Source organism: Musca autumnalis, unplaced genomic scaffold (assembly GCF_047663935.1).
Source record: "Musca autumnalis isolate F117 unplaced genomic scaffold, ASM4766393v1 scaffold_4, whole genome shotgun sequence".
In the NCBI taxonomy this organism is placed as follows: Eukaryota; Metazoa; Arthropoda; class Insecta; order Diptera; family Muscidae; genus Musca; species Musca autumnalis.
The window spans coordinates 122,112,893-122,132,835 of NW_027411977.1; the positions used below are offsets into that span (position 1 = coordinate 122,112,893).

The 19,943-nt window shown below is 36.4% G+C and overlaps 1 protein-coding gene across 6 annotated transcripts in view; it reads right to left on the reverse strand.

Annotated features, from left to right (window-relative positions):
- Positions 1 to 3,840: 3,840 nt before the first annotated feature.
- pbl (epithelial cell transforming 2 pebble) overlaps positions 3,841 to 19,943 on the reverse strand; it is an 89,907-nt gene continuing 73,804 nt past the window's right edge. For 3 of the 6 annotated variants that reach the window (XM_073987841.1, XM_073987840.1, XM_073987842.1), the window contains 8 exons: positions 19,374 to 19,623; positions 12,350 to 12,481; positions 11,916 to 12,278; positions 8,663 to 9,220; positions 8,209 to 8,592; positions 8,028 to 8,138; positions 7,656 to 7,805; positions 3,841 to 5,077 (listed from right to left, as the gene is read on the reverse strand). In XM_073987841.1, coding sequence (XP_073843942.1) covers positions 4,940 to 5,077; positions 7,656 to 7,805; positions 8,028 to 8,138; positions 8,209 to 8,592; positions 8,663 to 9,220; positions 11,916 to 12,278; positions 12,350 to 12,481; positions 19,374 to 19,623 — 2,086 coding nt within the window. In that variant the 3' untranslated portion in view covers positions 3,841 to 4,939. Of the gene's footprint in view, positions 5,078 to 7,655; positions 7,826 to 8,027; positions 8,139 to 8,208; positions 8,593 to 8,662; positions 9,221 to 11,915; positions 12,279 to 12,349; positions 12,482 to 17,653; positions 19,235 to 19,373; positions 19,624 to 19,943 lie in introns of all 6 variants that reach the window. The other 3 variants (XM_073987838.1, XM_073987839.1, XR_012412988.1) reach the window with 2 other exon arrangements.

The window sequence follows — 19,943 nt, forward strand, 5'->3', positions numbered from 1 at the left end:
AGACAAATGCGGTTAAATCTTATAAAGTACAAAAAAGATGGTAACCCTATATGGAGGCTGTGGTCAAAAGTGGACCGATACGACATTTCTTTATAAGATAATGTTCTGAAGTCTGAGATCATTATAAGAATATAGCCGCTTAGAATATTTGGTTGACATCTGCCCAAATAAATCGATATATAAATCATTGGGGAGTAAACCAAATCATGGACCAATACTGAAAATTTTTCGTGGGGATGCTTACAATACAATAATAACTCCTGGTACCGGATTACAGCAAATTTGGTTGAACAATGTCTTGGTAACAGTAAAATACTTAAATTCAAGATGATTCGTTTCTTGGGAAACACGCGAAATTTTCGGACCGAGGACCCCAATATTTTACGTAGAGTGTTTATAGGCCACTATGACCCATTGATAACAATTTCAGTTCGATATAGCATTTAGAAGTATTTTTGTCACACCTTCCCATGTGAGTGCCACCACTGTGCAACGCCCGCAGAAATATTGTGATAAACAAAGTTTGGACCAACGCAGTATCCGGTTCGAAAGTTTTCGTGCACACCAGCACTACACACAAAGCGTTTCCAGAGAGGTCTTTTTATTTATTTATTTCATATTTTTATACCCTCCACCATAGGATGGGGGTATATTAAGTTTGTCACTACGTTTGTAACTACTCGAAGTAATCATTGTAGACAAACTATATATATTCTTGATCAGCGTGCAATTCTACATCGATATAGCCATGTCCGTCCCTCTGTCCGTCTGTGGAAATCACTCTAGCGTCCGAACGGATTGACTTAAGTGGATGAAATTTTGGAAAAATCTATTATATGTACGTAGGACTTGTGGTATTGAAAGCGGGCTATAGGTCCACGCTTTCGTATAGCCCCCATACAAAATGACGGGTGACGCGTCGTCGTTTTAAGGATTTTTTAAGATATTTGTCCCATTTTACCACCGAATTGGTTGTAATTTGGTATTTTGTGTCTCCAGAGGCCAAAAAATATTCCTGCCTAAGTTGGTTTATATAGGTCCACGTTTTGGTATTACCCCCATATAACGCCCCATATAAAGTACGCGTCATTTTAATATATTTTGAATGTATTAGTCCCATTTGACAACAGTATCGGTTGTAACTTTGTATTTTGCATTTCCAGAGGCTAAGAAACATTTCTACCATAAAATGTTTATATAGGCCCACGTTTTGATATAGCCCCCATAGGACGATATCTCCCGATTTTCGGTATTTTGAAGGTTTTGGCCTCATTATCACACCGAGATGACTGAAATTTTGTATTTAGTCTTTCCCCCAGAAATTCGTAGGTATAGGTCCACGCCATCATATAGCCCCCATAGAACAGTACCTTCCGATTTTAGGTATTTTGAAGGTTGTGACCACATTAATCCACCGAAATGGCTGAAATTTGTGGTGGAGGGTATAAAAAGTTCGGCCCAACCGAACTTGACGCTTTTCCTACTTGTTACTTTTAACTAAATTATTATAATAAAGGAAGTGAAGCCATGACTACTGAGGTCTTAAGCTTATACAGGTATATTTACTAATTATCCAGAGAGTCTTTAAACTACACGTCTACGAAAATTTTTGAAACATTCAGTGGAAGGTTACCAAAAGTGTGGATCGACATGGTCCATCTTCGAATTTGATCTAAATTTGGACAAAATGTTACGAAAACATACGTGCATGTTCTGGAATTCACCGTGTATCCATTTCACATCACACATGCACTTCACCTGTGAAAGCAATAGATGTTCTGTGTTTCACGTGAAAAGAGCTTTCCTATTTCACGAAAGAACTTTGGAAAGCTTTATTACAGCTTTCAAACTTTATCATTAACAATGAAAAATTATCAGTCTGCGTTGGCGCATCAACGAATACACATGCGTGTGTGAGTATGTACGCTTTGTTCGTTTGATTGTTTACGAAGCAGACGTAAACAAAGAAACGAACTTCTACGAGAGCGCGTACATGTTGAATTTGGTACTTTTGGAAAGAATTCATTTTTATATCATATTTTGTTAAGAAAATTAAATATTTTTTTGAATGCTAATAGAAAACACATTAGATTTTAGCCCTATGCTGTTTTTTGTAGAAAATTTCAATTAGTTTCTTTAAAAAATAAGGATTCACTCAGTTCTCTCCATCAAAATTACAGTGTGAGGAAACAGCTTTAGGTGTGTTCGATACACGTGAGGTGCAGAGGTGAAAGCCAGAACATGCCTGATAATTAAAAACTGTGGAATAAAAGAAGAAAAGTGAATTTTATGTTTCATTTTGAAACTGGTCATGAGAGACTTTTACCATTAAAAAAGTAAATGAACAAAGCTATGGACTTGCGCACGAAAAACATCATATCGCTGTAAATAGGGCTACTATGAGTACCTTCGGTAGACCGCACTTAAACAATAATAAGCACCATCTTCGAATTTCATTTAATATCCTAAGAAATATTACGATTTGCAAAGTGTTGACCAATGCAGTATTAGTATTTTCTCAAGAAGTATGGGCTTGCCGCTGAAAAAAACTTGTACCATAGTAATAGGGGCCTTGAGAGCATCCTGTAAATAAAAACGATACGAGAGGAGGTCCTAACCTGCACTTTTCCGAAATTTCGTGTGGGAGGTATACGAAGGAGTTGACATATATAGTCCATATTCTAACCTGATCTATGTCTCGTAGAAATATTACGATGTCCAAAGTATGGACCAAATCGGTTACTGTCTTCGAGAGTTATAGTGCGCACTATTTAGCGAAAACTGTTTAATTATTGTAGGGAGGTACCCAAAGGAGTGGACCGATAAAGCCCATCTTAGAACTTGATTTAACTTTGGACAAAATATTACCATTGACAAATTTTGGATCGAATCGGTTTATCCGTTCGAGAGTTACCGCGCGCTCCATCCAAAACACATGGTGCCATAGCGGGTTTTTACAGCTTTCAGGCCATTTCTCAGGAAGTATGGACTTGCCCCTGAAAAAACGTGCCTCGTAGTAATGCGGGCAGAGAATACAAGTTGTTGCAACAAAAATCAAAAGGATTCGAGAGGAGGTCTTAAACTACACTATTCCGAAATTTTGGGTGGGAGCTACCCGAAGTTGCTTTAATAATACTGCGAAGTATTATGTATCTTAACGCCATTGCAATTAACAACTACGAAGCTACGTATTTCAAAACATCAAACATACGCATTTTCAACGCAGGTAAAAAGCAAACATGTATCATTTTTATTTCTGATACATTTAGTTGAATTTTCGAGGAACAATGTATGAGTGTGCAGCTGGAATATTTTGACGAAGTTTAAACAACACAAAGCAAAGGACGATACGGAAGTCAGCCATATAGTCCATATTCGAACTTGATCTATGTCTCGTAGAAATATTACCATGTCCAAAGTTATGACCAATTCGGTTACTCCCTTCGAGAGTTATCGTGCGCACAAACAAATTTGAACTTTTGTGGGGGTGGTACTCGAAGGAGTGGACCGATAGGTCCCCATCTTCGAACTTAAACTTAGTTTGGACAACATATTACGAATGCCAAATTTTTGGACCCGATCGGTTGCTTCTTTCGAGAGTTTATCGTGCGTACCAGACGGACGGACGGATATGGCTAAATCGACTCCAAACTGTCTGAAACACATTTCGTCCAAACGTACTTGGGTCTAAACCTTTATTTCGATGAGACACATTTTGAAAGTTTATATACCCTCGTTAGCATAAATGCTGAGGGTATAATGACATAAAATCCTTCAGATTTTCCATATAAAGAGAAGTTAAGCATTTCCCAAAAACAATAATATTAAAACAATAGATTATACACAAAAAATTTTTAAATTTTATTGTTATTAACTGAATCATACACAGTTTGCAAATATTTACTTTCATTACAGATATGTGGAAATAAGGTAGGTGGGCTGATATTGTCATTTTGTATATAGATTACCAAATATATTGTTTTTGCATAGCATTTTATTACGAACATTAAACATAAAATTTATTTTGATATATTTATGTTGGAAATGGTTTCATTTTTAAAGAATAATTTTTGCATTTTCTTGAGATATATTTGGGATTATATATGTAGAATATTATTGATAGTATCTTAGGAAAATATTTGGGAAAAATCCCAATTGTATATATAGAATTTATGTACAATGCTAGCTAGACAATACAAGCGGGACAATTTTTGATCAATACTTAAAATTGAGCAAAGTTTTTGTCATAAGACACGGTTTAATTGTTCCCTTACGAGTCATTTTAGGAAATGTTTGCTTTTTTAATAAAAATATTTTTTTGGGGGAATAGAAACATATATGTAATCCTAACGAAAATAGCAGTATTTCATGCTATGGAATTTTCAAATAAGTTTTTTAATATTGTGACCTATCACAATTTCTAGATTTTTAAGAAATAATTCTAAACTAAATATGATCTATGACTTATGTTCCAAATATCTAAGAAAATCGCTTAAACAATAAATCGAAGACAATTTAAAAGAGTCCTTTGTAAAAAATGTACTGAAAGTAGTATTAGTAGTAAAAGCTTAATCTCTTCTTAATTTTAAGCTAAAAAATACAAGAAACTAGTATTTAAAATACTTTAGGAAAGCAAAATCTTACAGGCAAAAAAATTTAAAAAAGAAACACTGAGTAGTTCTTCTTCCTTTTTCTTCTCATAAAGAATAAAATTAAACATTTACAGGAAAACTCTTAGGTTCACTATCTGTTCTTCTAATAAACAAATTAAATTTCTATATTACGTGGGGTGGTTTGTTTGTCTTACTAATTTAAAGTGTCATACAACAGATTCGACACTGGGACGCCAATTATTTAAATTGAAAATTTAAAAAAATATTAAGAATAGAAGAAGAAGTATTGAAATTGTGGGTGCCACAGATATCAAAATTATGCACTTTCAAATGCGTCCGACACTGTTCAAACTTGAGTTGATATTTTTACGAGCCGGCTGTACAGACATTGGTGGTACTAAGACCTCTGAATGCGTTGAGGGTGAACTGCTGCGTATACCTGAATTATCATCATCAACGGCTTCCTGAAATAGTAAAAAAATATGGAATTAGTTAAAAGTTTTTGTAAATAAAGAGGTCCACAATAAGACCCTAACGAGAAAAAAATAAATAAAAACCAAGTTAATACGAAACAGTCGTTTTTGCATACATCGCTTATTAATGGAAAAAGGAGTAATTATTCTCCTACTGGATGCGTCTTTTCGGGAGACGGATTGGCAGGCGGTTTTTGGACATGTTGAATCAGAACTCTCTGAGGGTAGCCTCAGACAGACCTGATGCAACATGTATCTTCAACCATGGACCATCAGTTTGCTGGGGTTAGAGAAGTGGCATCTAACAGAGACTAATATCTCAATAAACAGAGGCTATTATCTAAACAACTACGATGGGAAGAAAAATAAATGAAAAAAGCTAAGGAGAAGGGCGTAAGTAACCCAATGATCCGGCTGTTTTAGATGCAAATGCGTTGGCACCTACAGCTGTACATGCTACAAGTGTAGCAAATATTAATGATAGGAAAGACGTTCTCAAAGAACAACAATATAGCCAAGACTGGTGCAAACCGGTCTACGGGTGACAGGACCGAAGTTATGGGCTGTGACGACCTACACGAGACTCTAAAAATTATTGAAGATAGCTTAGAGCGACAAATTAGGGAACTCCTTGACTAACTGGAAAGACTTTTTTCAGAACAGCAGAACCAAGACATATCGCCGGAGGACATGCTGTTCAATGTGACTATCGAGCAGAACTAGGACATATTACCGGAGGGCATGCTGCTCAATCTGACTATTGACGAGCTGGACACCATGGCGAACCCAGCCAAGATGAAAAGCAACATGGGGAAGATGAAAGTAACATGGAGGAAGGTAGTATGGACTCAGATGCTCAACTAGCAGCAAACCAAGTTCCCGCTGGTCCTATTACATCGACACTTTCCTTCTATAACAGGATGCAACAGGATCATTGATTGGTAATGGGTATACCAAGGAAACTCCAATACAGGTCAAAGACTCTAAGGACAGATCTTCCAGAAAAATCAAAGATATAAAGCACAATAATTGTGCTGTGATGAATTTTCGTAAATTCGTGAAACGAGATCCGAACTTACACACTCAGAAAGTCTTCTTCATCAGAAACAAGCTGAGGTACATGAGGAAATTTGAAAGAACTTACCCTCATGACCCGAACTTTAGGAGGACAAGATCTTCTTTCCAGCTCCTGTAATCGCTCAAGCTATAGTCTCTAATTGACGAAACCTACTACCCAAAGCAAAAAGGTGGAGCCAATCACTGCTCTGAAGCCGAACATAACTCAGAAGGGAATGAAGGAGGCTAAAGAGTCTACTCCTTAACCAAACGACATGCCTCTAAACTCGCCTCAAACCGGAAAGGCAAGGGTAAAACATGGGGCTAGGAAAGGTCAAGATGTTTGGAACAACTGAAAACCATCCTCTTCTGAGAAGACGGACAAAGCTTGCCAGTAAAAAAGTGAAACGTTCCTTCTCCCGAAGGCCCCCAGACTTCGCCTAAGAAGTCGAGGATTTCTCAGGTTGTCAACCTATCGATCTCCTATGCGGCTGCCCTTGCCCAGAAAGCCAAGGAGAATAAACCCAGTACCGAGAAGGTAGCGGCTTCGTCTGGAAAAACCTCCTCAAGGCACATGACAAAGGCGCCATAGTCGAAACAGGTCTTCAGAGTTATTTCTGTGATGGTACATCTGGGTGACCGTCAGTTCGGATGGGCCTCCTTAAAAGGGCGTCAAGGTATTAACTGCCATAAGAAGAATTGCGAGATTTCCTTTTCAGGCTGTTAATGCTGCGGTGTCCATATCAGAAATACCATCCAGAAAGGTGTTTCCAGAATGTGTTCACCCACCTACCGCGGACAAGGAGTTCATACTGAAAATGCTGGAGCTTCACTATTACTAATCTAACCCCTTGTAAAGAAAATGAAGAATATGGATTCCATAAGACAAGGATGTTTAAGAATGCGCGAGGGAAAGGTGAATTTCACGCAATTCAGTAAGAGTAGGGAAATGGTTGACTCGCACTATGGGGGATGTAGTCTATTTTAGAAGTTCATGTACGTTTGGAAGAAATGTTATGTTAAACAATGTCGTGATCATAACGACTACCAAAGCAAAAAATATCTACACACAGCAGGGGGGATTCCAGAAAATATTGACCGCGAAGTAGTCCACATTTAATTTATTTTTAAATTAATTTAAGGTAATGGGATTGCTATGAGGTGATTTGACGTTTCTCAAGTCATCAATTTTAAGATTAATTAGGTCGTTAAAAAGACTATACCAAGAACTGCCCACACTGATTTATGTGCGATTCTGAACTGTGTCACGATTTTTAAGCACCTCACAAAGAGAAAAATAGCATAGCCTATTTATTGTTCATAACTATATGATACAAAATTTAAAAGTTGCTGATCATATAAGCCCACCTTCTTCATGCGGACTTTAAAAAATATTTTCTGCAACAAATTCAAAATTCATTAAATTCCGCTCTTCTTTATTATAATCCCACAGCTCTTATTTCAAAATCAAAATTTATTTAAACACAATCAAATACTTTTTTTTAATACTTACATGTATATTTGTACAACTTGCCAAACGCATTTGAGCTAATTGAGAGGCGGGTGTCAAGGAATTTGTACTGCCAAATGGTGATGTCATCATTGTTGATACAGCGCGTTTCAATTTGGAAGGGGTTTTGTTGAATGAAAATGCGCGCCCGACCTAGGTAGAGTAAATAGTTTCTTTAATTTAGATGGATGGTTAACAGACACACATCAGTGGTTGGTTGTATCGGAAAAATAATAAAAAGCAAATGTTAGATATAACAAACAACCACATCAGCAGCAGCATACAAAATAAAATGAACGCAAAAAAAAAAATACATGCAAATAAAACACAAAATTCTAATGAATTGAAACTAGCTCAATGGCAAACAAAGCCTACCTTTAAACGTGTGCGTGCCGCCAATTTAAATGCTTTTGATAATGTACTTAAGTTCACATCACTAATATCCACTTCCAATTCCTGAGAAGTCCGACATAGTAAAGCTTTATCCTGTAAAATAAAAAAACAAAACCATTAAATATGTATGGCATTATTTATCACAAAATCTCTCTTAACCTACCGTATCTGTGCGACAAGCATTCTCTGCCATTTGCTTGCAAAGCGTTTTCAAGTACATCACTTTATCGATTTCCTCATCGGTAATGGTGAATGAATGCAATTTGTCTTTATCCTGGCGACAAAGCAAGGCAAATGCCCGCGGGCTATCGGTAATGTCAATGACAAAACGTATGGCATTTAAGGACATCAATTTAATGTGCTTATATGATTTTGCTGTACTTGGGGATTTGGCACTGTTAAAGCCACGTGAACGTTTTTTACACACTTCAATGGAATCAGAAAATAAGTACAATACCAAATGATCACCACGACCACTAAGACTATCGGTGAGTTCGGAGACTTCACAACGTGATATGAAATTGCGATTAGAGCTAACTAAATGTGCCTGCAATTGAAAAGAGAAAAAATACATCAATAATCTGCTTGAAAAGAATATGTGTGTATATTTTACTTACCGGACAACCCTCAATATCATTAAATATATCGAATATGGCCATGCGAGATTCTGTCTTTCTCTTATCCTCATTGATGTGCATCATGACAACACGTATGGCTTTTAGAGCCTCCTCAAGTCGTGCATAATCTGGATTACTTTTATTGGTATGTTTTAGAATGTCATTTAACAACAAACTAATACTTGGCAATCGCTGAACAGGCCTAATCATAAGATCCTGTAGCGTTTGTCGCCCACACTCGGGTTTGGTTTGATTGATTTTCAAAAAAGCATGGAAACGTGGATTCTGTGTATCACACTGTATTAGAGTCTCCTTCATTTGTTCAAAGAAATTAACATAGGGTGGATAGGCCTTAATTAGATCATCTTGATGTTGCAATATAATGTCACCAATTAAACAATCCTCTGTCCATTTACTGTGTATGGCACGTAAACGTTCCAGCATACTTTGATGTACTTCATGTATGGGAATGAAATTGCCAAATATCGCTTTGATTTCGGATTTATTAAGGAGGGCATCACTTGATTCGGCTATTTCTTCGAGGGGATTTTTGAAGAGCTATAGAAGAAAATATATTAATATTTCGGCTATTAAATGTATTTAAGTAAATTAAGGATAAATAAGTCAAACAGTAGGAAACCATACTATTCCCATAAATAAAGTACGCATGCAATGCGATTGCCGTTTACCTCCTACTCTTACTGAGTTGGATGAGGTGGATTCAAACCGAACTGAATCCATCCCAAACCGAAATTTAGTTTTCCCTCACGCTTTCTTAAATGTCCCTCACCTATGGAGTTCACAGCTACCCTAATATCCATCCCTACATTCTACTTACAAGGGCTAAGAGTATTGCCTAAACCTAAGGAGATCTGGATTTTGAAGTATTTTCAATATGAGCTTCTAGTTCCATGCTGGAAACAACTTTCTGGATGGTATTTCCGATATGGAGACCGCAGCTGGATTAGCCCCCTCCCAAAGTTCACTAAGGCCATTAACAGCCTGAACAAGGAAACCTCTTTTTAAAGGAAGACGCTGCCGAACTGACGATCAACCTGATTTGCCGGTTTCGACAGGCGACCTTCTCTAATTCTTCTGTAGGGGTCAGCTCTGCCGATGATTGCAACTCGAAGGTCGTCCGCGCTCTTCATTAGGGCTGGTCTGGCCTAAGTTTTATTGCGCATTTCTTCATGTGCCTTGAAGGAAGATTTGTCCGAGAAGTTGGTTACCTTCTCGGTACTGGGTTTATTTTCCCTTGGCGTTCTGGGCAAGGGAAACTGCGTAAGAAGTTGTAGTTGTTTTAGCATCATAAGTTTGATGCTGTTTTGACAGCCGCTGGCCGAAACACTTCTGGTTTCGGGTCAGGCCTGTGCAAAGAACCCGCTGTCGTGGAATTGACGTAGGAGGTCGATGGGTTGAGAAACCATCGTGTTATTAGGCGAAAGCTGGAAGACTTTCGGAAAAACGAACCCGTTTCACAGTTTTTTGCTGTGAAGGTTTGTCCGTCTTCTTAGAAGGAGTGGTTTTTAAGTTGGTCCAACCACCATCACTTCTTCGCAGCCGATTTTTCATCCGCTTTATCCTTTCTTTTCGTGTTTGAGTCGGGCTTAGAAGCAGACCCCTTCGCCACTTTTGTTCTCCTTTACGTTTTAGGGGTAGACTCTTTAGCCTTCTTAATTTCCTTTTGGGTTGGAGTAAATTCTCTTGAATTTCCTCATCTACTTTAGTTCGCTTCTGATGGTGAAGACCTCCTTCTCAGTGTGCAAATTCGAATCTCGTCCCACGAATTGGCGAATATACATCACGGCACGATTTTAGTGTTCGGTAAATTTGACTTCTCTGGCAGATCTGAATCATAGACCGATGTTGGAGTCACCTTGGATTCCCCATCATCAGTCCATGATACTGTAGTATCCTGCCTTTGAAGTTTCTTAACGATTAGGTGGAAGGAAGGAGTATACCGATTTAGTCCATATTCAAAGCTAATCTATGTATAGAAGTAATATTACCATATGCAAAGTTATGACCAATTCAGAAGGAGAACTTAAAGTAAGATTGGACAAAATATTACGATTCCCAAAATTTGAGCCAAATTGGTTGATCCGTTCGAGAGTTATCGTGCGCACCATTCAGATAGTCAGACGGACGACATGGCTAAATCAACTCCAAATTATCTGAAACATACTTGGAGTCTAAAACCATTATTTCGGTATAAAATGTACACACCACATCGGTATAAGGAATTTTATAGAATTCAAGAATTGATTTGTTATTACTAAAACCAGTAAGGAAAGGATCAAAGTCGGGCGGGGCCGACTATATAATACCCTACACCACTGTGAATATGTAAATATATATGGGAGCTAAATCCAAATCAGAACAGATTTCGATATAATTTTTCACATTTATTTGTAGACCAAATTCCGTCTGATAGTCCAAATTTCATCAAAATTGGACACATATAGCGTGTTTCGTGCATCAAATACCTCAAATCGGTCGAAAATATATATGGGAGCTATATCCAAATCTGAACCGATTTCGATATTATTTGACACAGTTATTTCTAGAATAACCACCGTCAGTCACACATTCCAAAATTTCATTGAAATCGGGCAAATATTGTGCATCAAATACCTCAAATCTGTCTAAAATATATAAGAGACCTATATCCAAATCTGAACCGATTTCGATATAATTTGGACACTTATTTCTAGGCCAAATCCCGGCAAACATTCCAAATTTTATTGAAATCGGTCATATATAGCGCCTTTCGTGCATCAAATACCTAAAATCGGCCGAGAATATATATGGGAGCTACATCCAAATCAGAACCGATTTCTATATAATTTGGCACACTTATTTCTAGACTAAATACCGTCGCACATTCCAAATTTAATTGAAATCGGACATATATAGCATGTTTCCTGCACCAAATGACTTAAATCGGGCGAAGATATATATGGGGGCTATATCCATATCTGAACCTATTTGCGTTTGTCCTTTGGCCAATTTTCATGCGAATCGGGCAATAAATGCGACCTGTACTTTGTTTACAAAAATACATGGACTGACGGACAGACAGACGGACATGCGACACAGAAAGTGATTCTATGTATATCCCTAAAAGGAACTATGGGTCTATCTCGTTTCCTTTTGAATGTTACAAACTAATGCCCAAAGGCATAATACACCTTGCCACAAGGTGGTGTAGGATATAAATAGAGAATAATTGCCTCCCCTTTTCATTACTTACATTCACAATCGTATCCAAAATGCCAACATAATTCGATTCAGTACTAAAGAAATCCATAAAATGATTAAAACGCATAGATGCCTTTTTACCCGGCGGTGTTTGTTGTTCACATGTCGACGTTTCGGGTTCTGTTAATATTGTACCATTTTCCAGCTTATTTGGTGTACCGCTACAATCAAAGAAACTACCCGATGCCGATAGTAGGCCAGCATCTGACACCGAAGAACGCCGTTTGGTTGAACCCAAGGGTGTACCCTCCAATTGAATACGTTGTGAAAAACGTTTGCGTTTACGTTTATTAAAACTGATTGGCAATGATTCACGACGATCGGTATTCGGGGTATTTGCAATACTATCCAAATACTGGAATGATGGGAAAAAGTTACGTATTTAGTAAAAGTTATTGTAAGATAATATAAAAATACAAAACTTACATCTCCAAACAAATAATCCATTTCATCAGCATAACCATTTTGAATGGTGTACCAAAACCAATCGGATTTTAAAATATGTGTACGATGATTTTTCGGTTCTGGTTTCACTTGAGTGCTGTGCTCATCAACCACCTGAGAAAATAAATATAGTTATTAGAATTTTTATAAACAAATAAACTATGAAAATTTAACATATGTATATCAGGAATGAATTCAACACAAAACACATATTTTTAATTTTAGATTTTAATTCGGGAGTATTAAAATACACCTCTGCTTACAATGTAATACGTTGACTTTCAAATTCAAATCAGAATCAATATGTCTTGTGCCAGACTATGAAAATTTTCATGAAAATGTTTTGAGCTTATGGGTAAGGAGGGAGAAAGGGAGCTCCTTCACCTCCGCTCTCTCCTAAAAGCTAAAATATTGTTACGAATGTAACTGATAGCTTTAAGTTAGTTTAGTTTAATTTCCGTTAATTTAAAAATTTGAATTGTAACGTTAAGTTTTTATTACGCAGTTACTCTATTTAAGCAACAACAACTACCATGTAGAACTCTCTTCATTATTCTAGATGTTACTTTACCTTTCATTAATGTGCTTTTATTTTGTTTTGCCATAATCATGTAATTATTGTTTAGTTTGTTACTTCTTTGCACTTGTTTGTTGTTGTTACGTCATTACTGTGCTTGTCGTCCAATTGTATTCCCCCATGTATGTATGTGAGTATGGTTGTTCGCTTAGTGCGAATGTGCGTCTGTGTGTTCGCTGCACAGATTCGAGATGTTGCCATATGTGTTCTGGAGGACTCTAGAACAGGGAGACTTTGGGGATAAATACCGGGGAAATGGCAATAACGTAGTAGTTGTGTTTTAAGCGTTGAACTGAACAGATTGGTTAAAGAAGTGCTGCGTGCTAACTAGAGACTTGCTGTGTGCTTAGTAATTAAAGTAGGTTCCGAATAAGTGTAATAAAGTAAATAAAGCATTGTAGAAACGTAATCTAAAACGAACCCTGTTTTATTTGGTACAAATCGTACTGGGGAATAAAACAACGTCTACACGGACATTAGTTAAATCTAATTCCGTAACAATATTTTCATGTGTTATTTTCAGTGTCTGGCACAAGAGTATAGCAATTGAAATATTTATAGATGGAATTTTGAAATAAGAAAAGGAATATTTAAAATTTGAGACATAGGAGTGTTTAGAACTAATTTTCTATATTTTGTCTATATTTGCCTATATTTTTGAAATTATCATTTATTAGTTTCCTTCTTTTGTGCTTTAGTCAACAAAATTCATTCATAAATTTTATAGTACATAAAAATATACATATACATACATACACAAGCCATTGCTAATATGTGTTTTGTGTTGATCATAAAAATACGAAATAAGAGAAATTGAAAATTGTTTAAATAATGTTTTTTATGTGAGAAAAACATTTGAAATGTTTGTTTTTAAATGATTTGCTTGAAACATTTTTTGAATTAAAGCTTTAACGATCACATGGTAATTGGTTAAGTGCTTTGCAAAAGTGCTACAAACAAAAAATAAAGCGTGAAATACATGACGATGTTGATGATGATGGCTGATTAGTAAGACAATATAATTGTGTAATAAAAGAACCATAAAAGACAAGTAATAAGAAAAATATATAATGTAGAAAATTTTTTAGAAAATGTGCAGTTTTATTCAGTTCAAATACTTGTGCTCACCACTACATTTTCAATAATAGCATCCTTGTGATTTTTGTGCGAAATGAAATGTGAAAGATTAAATAAACAGCGGATTTCGCAACGATATTTATCAATAGAAAATTCAACAAGCACATAAAATTATAATTAGCTTTTTAATGGTTTTTATTAAAATTTGAAAAAAAACAAAGAAATTCAGCCATTGTATTTCAAAACATGTTGGAAAATATTAACTTTTTTTAAACAATTTTCAATAAATCTCAAATGTTCTTAAAAGGGGGCAAAGAGAAATGCGTACAAAGTCTTAACAAAATGTGGAAAACATACATATTTGCTTCTATATTACACTTCATTTTATATTTTGCCCATATTTGTTCAGACACAAACAGTGTAATTTGCTAAGCATTTTTAACATTTTTTTTTGACAAATTTAAACAAGCTCTTCTTTGTTTATTTATACAACCAACTGAATTTGTTTGTTTAAGGTTTGTTTTGTGTTTGTATAAATTATAATTTACTGTGCTGTGTTGTTTGCTTTGTTTAAGGATACGAAAGAAGAGGATATTACCAAACCACCATTGATAGAAAATATGACTTAATTAATTTTATTTACATAAAAACAAAAAAGGCACACACACAAAAACAATTAGTTTTTTTATTTAACACGCATCAGTAGCCAATTCCATTTATAAAATTGTTGTCTTTAATATGCATATTATTATTTTTTTTTTGTTTTACAATTATTATGATGTTAAAAATGCGCTGCAAATTACAATGAGAGGCGAAAAATCGATAACTTTATTTGTAATATGTTCAAATAACCTCAAAATATGGAATTCGTCCCACTACTATTTTCTTAAATTGATGAATTTGGAAAACCACCAACTATTAAGGCCTGCGTACATAAGCTGTTCTGCCTGATTGCCTTGCTTTCCTGCTTCATTTTTGACATAATAAAAATAAAAGAATAAAGAAGGCCGAGAAAATTTCGAACTGGGTTGCCCTTTTCCTTTTTATTCTTTTATCAGAAGTAAGCAAGGTAAGCAGGCAAGGCAGCTTATGTACCCAGGCCTTTACAGACGCCAGCCAGGTTCTCACAATATATGAAACAAGTCTGGTGTGGCGAAAACGTAACATTGGTTGCTTCATTTCGAAAATTGCCGATAGTGCTGATAAATGGCAAATTTTTACCAACCCTGTCTGACCTTTCTCAAAGTGTTTTGATACAACTGACAAGCTGGGCCAAAAACCAATGGTCTTAAAGTTAACCCAGATTCCCAGCCTCCAGTTTTGATAGGAGTTGGATTGTCACTTTCTCCGGGAGCAAAATACGTCGGTACAATCCTGGACCACCGTTTAACATGGAAAAAGGAATGTTGAGGAGCGAGCGTAGAAAGGACTGATTGCACTCTACACCTGCAAGAACTTAATTGGGAAAATTTGGGGACTAAGGTTACATGCAGCCAGTGTATGACTAGTGGATGTAACCGTTGTCCTCCCCGTCTCAACTTATGGTGAACTTGTTTGGTGGCAAGTACCTAAGAATAAAACGTTACTGTCCAAACTTGATGCAAAGGACTGCATCAATACTGATTACCAGCTCAACCAAAGGCACTCGTTAGGCCGTATAGAACATAATTCTGAATCGGCAACCTCTGGATATCCTGGTCCAGTTTAAGGCTGCGAGAACGGATTATGACTCCGTGTCGTATTTTACTTTTCGGACATGAGAAGTTCTTTAGCTTAATGGATGGTGGCACTTTACTCGGAGACCAGTGGCCCATTGTAGGCATGAATAAAAGCCAGGTGTTGCGTAAGAGATTATATACCCACCTCCTTCAGGTTTGACTTGCTGCTATCCGTAATCTTTCCGAGTAGGGACACTTGGACTGAAGGTTACTCTCTTCTGGATGGTTTGGCAATATACGCAGGTGGGTCGAAGATGGCGGAAGGCACTGTCGCCAGTGTTTACTGCGAGAACAAATTAATTAACAAGTAAAAAAATATCTGCCTTTGTGAATTGAAACTTTCATCTATGGACAGATTGAACACCGGCTACACAACCAAAATCTTTTTCCCCAAAAATTATAAATTCGGGTAATTTTTAGAATCTTGTGGCCCTTTTTGGACATATGAACTTGCCAACAAAAAGATGAGTTTCAATTAAAACTCAAAAGAGTTGCAGAGGTGGTACCTGAAGGAATGGACCACATTGTCCATATTGGAATTGGATCCTATTTTGGGAGTCATTCCTTTCAATAGATAGCGCGCCCACCGGTCTTTACAGTTCGTCACACGTGAAGCATGGACTTGCCCACGAAAAGCATAATATCGCTACAAACAGAACCACAAGATGTACCTTCGGTAAATATTCAAAAGGATCATCGAACAGACCTTAAACTGAACTTAAGGAGTGGATCGAAATAGTCCACTTTCGAACATAAACTATGTTTGGAGAAAATAAAAAAGGTACCGAAAGGAATGGACCGATAAGAATCATTTTCGAATTTCATATAATATTCGAAGAAAGTTTGGACCATCGCCGTATCCGGTCCTACACATGGTGGCCTTAGGGGGTTTTTACAGCTTTCGAGTCATTTTCTCAGGAAGTATGGACTTGCCAGCCGAAAAACTACCTATTGCAAGAGAAATCAAAACGATTCGAGAGGACATTTAAAACTGCACTTTTCCGAAATTTTAGGTGGGAGGAATCCGAAAGAGTGGTCTGATAACCTGATCTATGTCTGGTAGATACAATACGTAAATATAATACGTAAAGTAAAGACCAAATCGGTTACTCCCTTCTAGAGTTATGGTACGCAGCATTATAGCAAACAAATTTTGAACTTTCGTAGAGAGGTACCCGGGGGATTGGACCGATATGGCCCATCTTTAAACTTGATCTAAGTTTGGAGAATATATTACGTCTGTCAAATTTTGGGCCATTTGTAATTCGAATCATTTCATTAGAAATTTATTCAAATTAAAAAAATCGAATTATAAGTGAAATTCACGAAATACAACTAAAATGTTTCGAATTACATCTGAAAAAGTTTTTGGGGTCTGACTGACTTTTCCCCAATATATACTCAAATACTAAAATTTAGAGCGGCTGGTTTCCTACTAAGAATGACTAGACGCATGGAATATCACTTCCAAATGAAAGAGAGCATTGGTTCTGCTTTTCCTAAGCTCCTCAAGCGGAAATGCAAGCTATTTTAAATGCTCTGGAGCTTATACAAGTAAGCTTAAGTGGAAATGCAAGCTTTTTTAAATGCTCTGGAGCTTATACAAGTAAGCTTAAGTGGAAATGCAAGCTATTTTAAATGCTCTGGAGCTTATACAAGTAAGCTTAAGTGGTTCTGAGAGGCGGTATGGTGTTTGTCAAAAGCCATGTCTATTTTAAAGGTCCAATCTAGGAAAGATATATCACTAAACCATTATATACTTCACCTTCTTCTTACAAGATGATCCTAAAAGAACAAATGCACAATTTCCCTAAAAGTTTTGTTTTCCATATTAAGTTAATACATTTTTCATTGCCTGCCCTTTCTTTTCCACGTTTGGCGGTATTTAAAAGAAAACATAATTAATTCAAATACCGTTGTTGCAGCGGCAGCATTTGTCTCCATATTCGATTGTTGCATTTGTTTTTGTATGATTTCATGATGTGCAGTAGACGACGACGACAATGAGGAGGAGTAAGCGTTTAACTTTTCACGTGTTTGGTTACTTTGTTGCATTAAAACATTGTTAGTAGCAATAGAAGTATTGAAATTATTAGCAACTAAATCAATATTTTTACAATCAGCCGGTAGATTAGATGAGGTATTCATTTTTTGTAAAAAGGGAGAATTTGTTGGACCATCAATGGTTGTAAGATTTAGCGATTTATTACATAATTTAGAAGTTGATGATGTCGCCGAGGCTAATTGCGATTGGGCAATGGATCTTGTAGTTGGTCGGGGTGCTGATGCGCAAGCGTATGTATATTTTGATGGAGCCTTGGGTGTTTTAAAATCTTCTTTGTCATTTTGCTGACTATCCACTAATGCAGTTTGCGTATTGTCTTCTTCTGTGGCATTGGTTTTTTGATTGTTGTTACTAACAACATACTTTTCACGACGACTATTGCTTCTTGTAATGCGATTTCTTAAGCTGCGTAATTTTTCTTTGACTGGTTTCTTTATAGACTCATTAAAGGTACTTTCAACGGAAGCAATAGAACAAAATGAATCATTGGCATCGTTTTCATTATTATCGTCCATATCATTGTCAAGATCCTTGTCAATAGGTGCAGAGTCCAGAGCAACGGAACTTCGTCGTGGTCTTAACATTTTAGCAATGGGAGTGCGTACGGCCACAAAACTCATGGAACGTTTTATGGTACGTGATATAGAGCCAGTGCGCAAAAGTTTTGGTTTTTTAGTACTGGCTGGTAGGGCAAAGGATTCAACAGACATTAGGGATATGCTATCGAGACTTTCGCGTTTACGTTTCAGTTCTCGTTGGGCCTCATCTAGCTCAGCATCCCCATCCAAATCTTCTGTATCCATTTCCATGGCAAAACAAGTATCATCTGTTTGGGTTTTTGTTAAATTTGCATCCTCTTGAAATTTGCTGCATATCGGTGAAATGGTGGAGTGGTCCTGGAACTCATTACACGTAGTGTTTGCTAAGATACTGAGTTTGCGCTCCAATTGCTTGGAGGGTAAAAGAGCTGAAATAGCTTTCGACGACTTAGGGGTACTGGCATGAGAATTGACATCCTGGCTGGGTATCATGGGCCTTTCATCTTCACCATCGTCCTGACTTTGTGGGATTAATTCATTAACCATTTCATCTTCAATATCATTCTGTTTCAAATTGCACTCATAATCAACAACAAGACGTTCGTCGAAATGTCCTTCATCATCATCATCATCATTTTCTTCTTCATCGCTGTTGCCATTTTGCTTCTCGTTATGTTTAATAGCTATATCCAACTTTTTTGATTCATTAGAACCAACACCACCAGCCTCAACTTCAACATCAACTTCCATTTGATTTTCTTCATTTTCATTTTGAGAATTTTCATTTGATTTTTTAGGAGTTTGGTTAGTTTGAATTTTAGATGAATTGTTAGTATTGAGATTGTTATTATTAATAGTTTCAGGAAAGTAACCACCAGTATTAGGCATAACCTGTAAATTTAAAATTAATATATAATTTTGTTTTAAATATATTTTTTACACAAACACAAATGTATATACAGACACTTAAATACGATGATCATTGTTGATGCATTAAAAGTTTGTCTAAGCAATTTTCAAATAAACTTACCACGTGTGAACACTCAGGATCATCTAATTCTGCAGGTACACCACCATTACTTTTCAAAACATCTACCATATGTTGATGTTCATCAGCTGGAAAGCCAAAGAAACAGATTTTTTGTCCTTCAAACGCTTTCAGTTTATGTTCTTTGGAGAATTCTTCTGTTGTTGCTTTAAAATGTGGTTCATTTCTACGTTCCCAGGCAGCATAAACCCAGTTAGGACGAACTACGGTTAAACGAAAGGTCTTTGCGTATCTGTGAAAACAAAAATAAACAATTGTAAGTATAAAATAAGAAACCTAATTTAATTGTTTTAAGAAAAAACAAAAAGAAAAATGTTGTTTGCGAATTATTTGAACGAGGTTGAAGCCATGATGCAATCTTACAACAATATGAAATTCTTTAGTTCGACTCAAATTGTAGGGTAAACAGCTTTAGGGCCATTCAGCAAATTTCTCATTTTATTTAATTTGCTAGATGGCTTTATTGACCTGTTTATCGATACAGAGTCGGCGAAAAAGGGAACTGATGAAGTTGTTTGGTGACAACTGAAACTATAGTATTCCCTACCCTTC